Source organism: Pipistrellus hanaki (genome assembly GCF_964339955.1).
Source record: "Pipistrellus hanaki genome assembly, chromosome: 14".
Lineage (NCBI taxonomy): Eukaryota > Metazoa > Chordata > Mammalia > Chiroptera > Vespertilionidae > Pipistrellus > Pipistrellus hanaki.
The window spans coordinates 52,699,525-52,707,481 of record NC_140516.1 but is presented as its reverse complement, the minus strand read 5'-3'; the positions used below and the strand labels follow the sequence as shown (position 1 = coordinate 52,707,481).

Sequence of the window (7,957 nt, the reverse complement as noted above, 5' to 3'; positions counted from 1 at the left end):
ACGCCTCCCTGTCAGCATGGGGTGCAGTTCCTGTGGGGAGAGGCTCTATGATTCTCTGATTTTAATTTAAATTAAAGCTGCTTCAAAGCGCTTGCGTTTCAGCTGTTCCTTTAAAAGGATTATGGCCCTCGCCGGTTTGGCTCAATGGATCGAATGTGCCTGTGAACTAAAGAGTCTCTCTGTCAGGGCACCAAAAAACAAAAGTAAAAGAACTGTTTATGCCTGATCATGAGACTGTTGAGCCTTTCCCGGTTCACCTCTGTGCATGTGTTGTCCCCGTCATTCCAGATGACATGGGTTCTGCCTGTGTGAAGCGACGTCACGTGAAAGTTAAAGGGACGCAGTGCCTGGCCTCCAGGTCACTGACATGGGACAAGCTTATGCAGGAGCGCAGGCATCTCACGCCGGCACCGCCCGGAGCGTAAGGACACTGCGCAGTATTTCCTGCTCTGGGGAGCCGGCCTGGTGCCCTGCCTGCGCTGGAAATGGGGGTGCGGGTGCTGGCAGCCGTGCTGGGAACTCGGCCGCAGAGCCCTAGCATCCATGGGAAACAGGCGGATTCCTCAGCAATTCTTTTAACCTTTCCTTAAGTCTGTAAAATAATTTGGCAAAAAAAACTGTTTCAAAAAATTAATCAAGAAATTGGTTTTTAAATCAAGTATTTTAAAGTTCAGTAGTACTTTCCGCTTGGTTTTAACGGAGGGGCCTGTTGGTTTCAGTTTCTGGAATCGGAGGGCTTTTTTCTAGAGAAGGCGGCTCTGTCTCCGAAGAGAGACCCGTGGGCCGTGTCCGGGCCTGTGTCCTCAGCTCATGTTCAGGGTGGAGGCGTGGACGTCACACACGTCAAACCACTTGTCGGGGATGGGCTGCGCAGGGAACAGGCCGTTGGGGGGCAGCCCCGGGCGCCGCTGCCGGTCCCCGTCACTGGCCACCCTCCAGTAGGCGCTGCCTTTGAACAGGAAGACGGCCCGGTGCGCGTAGGAGTAGTAGGCGGCGTCCAGGCTGCGGAGCGGGTGGTTCCGAGGCTCGATCGCTGGGAAGACCTCCGTCATCTTCTTCGGGGAGGAGCCAAGGACTCGGTTTCTGGTGACATCAAACGCAAACACCTGCGGCAGAGAGCACAGCGGCCTTTCTGCGATCGCCGACTCACAGCAAGGAGGCCCACCTGGCACAGCACGTGTTCCTCGGGCTCCACGTTCCTCATACTCGTCCGGCCCCTGTGGCTCAGGTGGAGCGTTGACCCAGGAACCAGGAGGTCACGTTCGATCCCCGGTCAGGGCACAGGCCTGGGTTGTGGGCTCCATCCCCAATAGGGGATGAGCAGGAAGCAGCCAGTCCATGATTCTCATCATTGATGTTTCTCTCCCTCTCCCTTCCTCTCTGAAATCAATAAAGATATCTTTTTAAAAATATATAAAGTTCTTAATTTTCCACATGATGGGGTGATCTGTTGTTGCCATATAGGCATGCACTAACAACACAACCTTTTTTAAATTTTTTAATTCTTACCTGAGGATATATTTCTTGATCATTAAAGAGAGGAAGGCAGAGAGACAGACATTGTGTAAAAGAAACACCGATCAGCTGCCTCCTGGGAAGTACCCTGACCGGATGGACCTTCTGGGGCATGGGACGAGGCCGGGCCAGGGCAGTACCAGCACAGCTGTTAACCGAGAACTCGGTCACCTGACACTTCAGTCGGGGATGATAAAAGCAACCCCAGGCTGCACAGCCTCCACGTACCCAGGGCCCTTTGAAGAAGTAGATCAGCTGCCTCCGACGGTCATAGAAGGCGGTGTCCAGGGGACTTGGGATGCCCGGAAACCCTTCTGAGATCAGCCTGGGGTAGCTGTGTCCTCGCTCATCTTCCGAGTAGGCCTGATCCCTGTCGCTGTCGTACCTCCAGTACCGATTTCCTGGGAGCCAAACAAAAAGGGTGGCCGTGGCCTATGACTGCTAAGTCCGGGGGAAAGACAGAGCAACAGCTTTCCGTGCAGGCCCCGGCCGGCCGCGGAGCCCCGCACAGGCCCCAGCCGGCCGCGGAGCCCCGCGGGACTGTGGGAGGAGGTGGGACTTCTGCATCTGAGTGAGGCCTCCCCCCAGATGAGCGCTTTTCCCGGGTTACTTCTAGACTTGACCCCAGGAGTCCCGGTGTTGCCAATATCGATCACAGTCAGGACTTAAACCACGGAAGGGTGTGCTCCCTACTCTGAACCATCCAAACGACAGAAGTCTGCCAGAGACCACGTCTTTGTGTCACTGAACTGGAAAAGTCTTTGTATGATGAGAAGGAAAATCAGGACTAAATGTATTTACGGATCCCTTCCGGCAAATGCTGATGCCAAGTTCTGCCAGTCTGGCTCTCGCCTCGGGGTTAACGGGGAGCCATTTAAAGCAACATGGCTCTGCCTGGGACTCCGGCGCGGGGGGTGGAGGGCAGCGCCTGCACACTCCGCGTTTGGGCTCAGACTTTGTGAGTTCGGTTTGCCAAGGCAGCCTGCTGGCCTGGCTGCTCCGGGTGCTCCCCAACACCTCCAGGACCCCCTCAGGTCCCGCCTCCCCCAGAACACTGACCCTCCCACCCAGAGCTGCCTCCATTCCTCGCTGCCCTGGCCCTGCACTGGAGGCTCCGTGCCCAGCTGAGCCTGTGCTTCCAGCCTAGCCCATTGCGTGAGCGCCTGGCCACCTCCCGGGCACAGTGTCTCACTGATCTGCTTGTTCGCGCTCAGCCTCCAGCCCGCTATGTCCCCCCACTCCAGGGGTCCCCTTCTGGGCACTCCAGGTCCTACCCCTTCTTCCAGTCTGGGCCACGTCCTGACTCTGGGGTGGCTCCTGCACTGATTCGGGGTCACAGCAATTGTCCCCTCTGCTTGCTCTCCCCCTCCACGCACTTTCCGTTTGGGGCAGGGGATTTATCTCCAGAACCAGAGGAAAACTTCCACAGGAGGGCGCTTTCTTCCAGCTTCGGCAACCTCGTCAGAGCCCCGCCCAGTCCACTCCCTCCCTCCCTCCCTCATCCGTCCGATGCATCCACTCAGTGCCTGCTGAAAAGACGTCCCAGCGCGATCCCTGTGCCCAGAGCTGACAGCCGATGGAACCGACAGACATTAAGTTCAGGAGCTCCGGAGCCCATGGACGGCTCCCCAGTCAGGGCACAGGCCCGCTCTGAAAGCACTCGCTCCCGAGGAGAAGCCGCCGACCGCCCACGGGAGCCTCTACCTTTAAAGAAATAGCGCTCGTCTCTGCCCCACGTCCAGACGTGGACAAAGGCGTCTATGCCCTGAGCCGGGACCCCGCGCCAGCCGGTGAGGATGGGCAGGGGGTCGCCGTAGCGGGTCCGGTTGTTCCGGTTCTCGTACAGCCAGTACCAGCCGTGGCGGAAGAAGTAGGTGCTGAACCTCGCCGTGGCGTCCCCGCGGGGGCTCCGCTCCGTGCGGATCCAGTCGAAGGCGGTGTCGAAGGAGCCTGCGCAGGAACCTGCAAAAGGAGCCCGGCCACTTGGCCACCCGGCGCCAAAGCCACGGCTCCTGCTGCCACGTGTGGCTTGCACAAAGAGCACGGCTAAGCCGGGTGTTCCGTGGAGTCACCTGGGAGCAGGCACCCACGGGGGGGCAGCAGGCCCTGGCTGAGGGGGGCGGGAGAGGCCCCGTGGCCTCTGCTGGCACAGGAGTTACCTGGCCTCGTCACTGACAGCCTCCCCATCTCTCACGTGGCCCTGCTCGGGGGCAGGTTTAAGTGCAGCTGAGGCCCCTTGGAGGTGGCTCTGACTCCACTGGAGGGAAGGAGGGGGTCTGGGCACGCACAGGGGGTCTCCATGGAGGGAGGTAAAAGGACCCTAGCACGTGGCGTTCTCCAAGCGCGCTGCATGCGGAGAACAGGGCGGCGTGAGGCGCGCAGACATGGGGACGGTCCCTGTTGCTGACGGAAGCTTCCCTCCCTGAGGCCTCCATGCCGAGTCCTGAACCACTTCCAGCGGGTAACTAACCCCGCACCTCAGCCCGAACCATCAGACAGACGTGAGAACTCCTCCCGGCCAGGCCACACTGCTCTCCGCCTGCCTCCAGGTCACACTTTCTCCCGGCTCCCCGCTCTCGTCCCTCTCCTGGCACCCCGGCCCGGGGGCCCCCTGGTCCAGGAAACCACGTGTGCCCCCTGCCTCCCAGGGACAGACTGTGCGGGGGAAGAGGGGACATGGGAAAAACCCCAGAGCACTCGCTTTGCTCCCCACGAGCCTGGGCCGGGCAGGGCCGCCCATCACTGCACCCCCGAGCCGGGGGCAGGTGCTAGGGGGCTCCAACTGAGGAGGGGCGGGGTCCTCTGTCCGCTCGGAGGGTGCTCCCCACCAGTCTTACCGTACAGCCTCTGGATTGCCTTCCGGTCTGACCAGTCCAGCTCGAACGCGGGCCCCCGGGGAGTGTAATTTGGCTGCATTATGGACCCCGCCCTGTAGCTGTGAGGCAGGCCGAGGACGTGGCCAATCTCGTGGACTGCCACCTAGAAGGGAACACAGCCATGGGTGCAGCGCCAGCCCTGGGGGCCTGGGACCCGCCCTCGGGTGGGGTGGGGGGAGGCTGTGCCTGCAGAGGCTGGGCAGGGGGAGGGAACTCTCTCGGGAGGAAGCGGACACGTCCGGGGAGAGGCTCCGGCCGCCCACGCCGCCCTGTGCCCGGTCACCACGCTCCGCGGCGGCCACTCACCCTGAGGAGGCTGATGCCCACGCCGCTGGAGGGCGGGGTGAGGTGCTCGTCATCGTCGAAGTGGACGTCGCCCAGGCGCCAGGCGTGTGCGAACTCCTGCCCGACGCCGTCGAACACCCGCGGGCAGCCCAGGTGCCGGCCTGGCCGGGGAGGGGCGGTGAGCGAGGAGTGCCCGGGGCACAGACTCCCTGCCTGCGGGACCTGGGAGCAGACCCTGGAGGTCCCCAGGTGCCAGGGGCTTGCTGTCCGGCCTGGGCTAATTCCTCCCCTTGAGGCTGCATGAGCCGCGGCGGTCACAACGTCTAAAGACACAGCCCCGCCGCTCGGCTCAGGAGCTGAGCCTCATCTGTGAACCTGAGGGTCACAGTTCAATTCCTGGTCGGGCACATGCCCCGTGGCAGGCTCAGTGCCCATGGGGGGTGTGCAGGAGTGATTCTCTCTAATCACTGATGTTTCTCTCTCCCTTAGTCTCTGAAATCAATAAAAACACAGTCTAAAGACAAGCAGCTGCACACTGAGTGCTGAGGGAGGAGAGGAGCTGGGGGCGTGTGTGGGGCTGCAGCCAGAGGAAGAAGAGGATGGGGGGGAGGAGGAGGAGGAGGAAGAGGAGGAGGAGGAGGAAGGTCTGTGCTGGACCCTGAGGGCTGTGTGGTCAGGAACTAAAGCGGGCGTGGCCCACGGTCACTTCGGTCAGTTCCTTCCATTTGCATCATTTTCCAACCACCTGTGCCCTGGGTGCTTCTCTCATGAGGAAGCGACTCTGGGGAGAACTCGGGGCAGCCATGGGACCCCCAGTTCCCCGATGGGGCAGCCATGGGACCCCCAGTCCCCCGATGGGGCTGCTGAGAAGTGACTGTGTCCAAACCCAGGCAGCCAGTGCTGGGGGAAAACAGGCCGTGTGCCCTGCGCCCGGAGGAGCCGGCCGAGCCCGCCGAGCCCACCTGAGCCCCTTGAACCACGCCCCCGGGCTGGCCTGCTCTGACCTGTCCCCATGAGACCCTCAGGCTGTGCAGGGCGATACACGAGCCCTTCCCAGTGAGTTGTAATGAAGCCGCATCCACAGAGGCTCACACTGTGGCCCCAGGTGCCATCTCACAACAGCCAGGCAGCGGGCTGGAGGCCAGGGGGGGTTCCCCAGCCTGTCTGTGTGACCCCGAGTTCCCGTTATGCTGAGGTCCCCCCTCGGCCGCCTGCCAGCTGCGAGGACAGGTAGGCAGGGCGCCCCGCCTTCGCCCTCACCTCGTCCAAACCCCAGCTTTATGTCGGCCGAGGCGCCCGGGCCGGGGTCCTCCCGGAAGGTCAGGGGGGTCACCTCGCTCCACATGCGGAAGGCCAGGCGGAGGACGTGCCTCTGCTGGTCGGCGGGCAGCTGGCGGCTGTAGCCCTCGCCCAGCAGCCTCCAGCTCAGGGTCCTCTTGGCGAAGGCCTGGGCGCCCCCGGCCCGCGCGGCGGCCTCGTCCTGGGGGTGCGGGCCCGGAGGCGCGGCCAGCAGCAGGTGCAGGAAGCGCTTGGGCCGGGCCTTGGGCCGGGGGCCCGGCGGGGGCGGCGGGGCCCGGGGGGCGGCGCTCGCGGCCGGCAGCGGGGGCCGCGTGTCGGGGACGCCGCAGCGGGGCCGGTTCATGGCCGCCAGGGTGGCCGCGTCCAGCCGCCCGCTGGCCGGCAGCGCGTTGACCTCCTGGAACCGGCGCAGAGCCTCGGCCAGGGCGGCGCCCCGGGGGTCCTCGGGCGGCCCGTCGCGGCGGGGACCCGCCCCCGGGGGCCCCGGGGCCCAGCCGTATTTGGACAGGAACCGCTGCGGAGAGAACCGCTGGTCGGCGGGCGGATTGCACCGCATGTTCCCCCTTCCCAGCTGCACAGGCCGGTGTGCTGGCGGTTTCCACGCTACCAGGTTGTGTGTTTGTCTGTGCTGGGCAGCGTCCCAGGCCCAGCACCAGGAAGGCGTGTGCACACGTGTGTGAGTGCGCACCAGTGACCGTGCACACCTGCGGGCGTGTGCATGTGCATGTGCATACCTGTATGCGTGCAGGTGCGCCTGTGGCTTGTGCACATGTGCGTGTGCACCTGTGGCAGCGTGTGCGTACGTGTGCGTGGTCCTGGTCCCGGCTCCCTACCTGCGCGGCCGGGAGGCCGGCGATGGGCGGGGCGCGGCGCAGCGGGGCGGGCGCCCGGTCGGAGCGGTCGCGGCTGTGGAAGAGCGCCTCCGGGCGGGCGGCGCGGAGCCAGCAGAGCAGCAGGGCGGGGCGGAGGATGGAGGCCGCGAGCATGGCCGGCTGGAGCCCCGTCCGCCTCCGCTCCGTCCCGTGTCCCTCCGGGGAGGCCGGAGCTCTTATAGGCGGCGGAGCCCCTGCCCTGGCCGCGCCCTGCCCCCTCCCCGCGTTCCTCCCCGGGCCCTGCCCTCGCACCCAGGCGCCAAGCGTGCCGCCTCCGCCTGTGAGGCCCCGCCGCCCCTCTCACGGGGGTGAGACCGCTCCCCGCTCCGGGGGCCCAGTCCTCGGTAATTACATCGCCAGCTCGCAGCCTCCTGCGATGGCGCTCCCCTGGCGACGTGCTCGGGAAGCCGGGAGGTGGGGCGGTGACAGTGTCCATGGGCCTGGGGTGGAGGCGCAACCCCCGCCACCCCCTCCCACCTGCGCCCGCGGTGAGCCCAGCACCATGCGTTTGCTTGTAGTTTGGGATTTATTTTTTTAGAGTGGAAATTGCCTTTTAATTTTTTTTACCTTTTGTCAATTACAGTTGACATTCGATATTCTATTAGTTTCCGGTGTACAGCACAGTGGCCGGACACATAATTTACGAAGTGACCACCTGGCACCACAGCCGGTCCCTGTGCTGCACTTGGCAGCCCGAGCTTGGGTCCTTTTCTGGGAGGGAGGTTTTAGTTTGTTTACCAACTTTTTCTTGCTGCTCTGTTCCTCTCTCTGAAAGGAACGCCTCAGCATGGGGGTGCGGGTTTTGAAAGGACTGAGGATGAAGGGCGCCTTGACACGGATGGCAGCGTTTCGGGAACATCCTTCGGGTGGATGCATGTGTGCCTGCAGAGAAGCACCTGTGTGCAGTTTTATGTGAGTCGCGTGTTCTGTTTTATTCTATGTAAGCTCAGTGGAGTAGCACGTCATCTTCCCGTGTTCATGAAGACAGGTGTTATCATCCTGGGTAATGGCAACATGGGGTCCTATCTATGGGTTCTGCGATTTTTTTTTTTTTAATCCTCACCTGAAGATGGGTATCCTATACAATCCTACAGAATAATCCTATATAAT

General features: G+C 62.8%; 1 protein-coding gene across 1 annotated transcript; it reads right to left on the bottom strand.

The window, feature by feature from the left end:
* Window positions 1–375: 375 nt before the first annotated feature.
* Window positions 376–6,961, bottom strand: MMP21 (matrix metallopeptidase 21; the record flags this gene model as incomplete). Its single annotated transcript, XM_084903554.1, has 7 exons — window positions 376–1,106; window positions 1,744–1,916; window positions 3,220–3,477; window positions 4,353–4,494; window positions 4,698–4,837; window positions 5,937–6,489; window positions 6,809–6,961. The coding sequence occupies 7 exons, from the start codon at window positions 6,959–6,961 to the stop codon at window positions 804–806; spliced, it is 1,722 nt and encodes a 573-aa protein (XP_084759680.1). The 3' UTR covers window positions 376–803.
* Window positions 6,962–7,957: the final 996 nt, after the last annotated feature.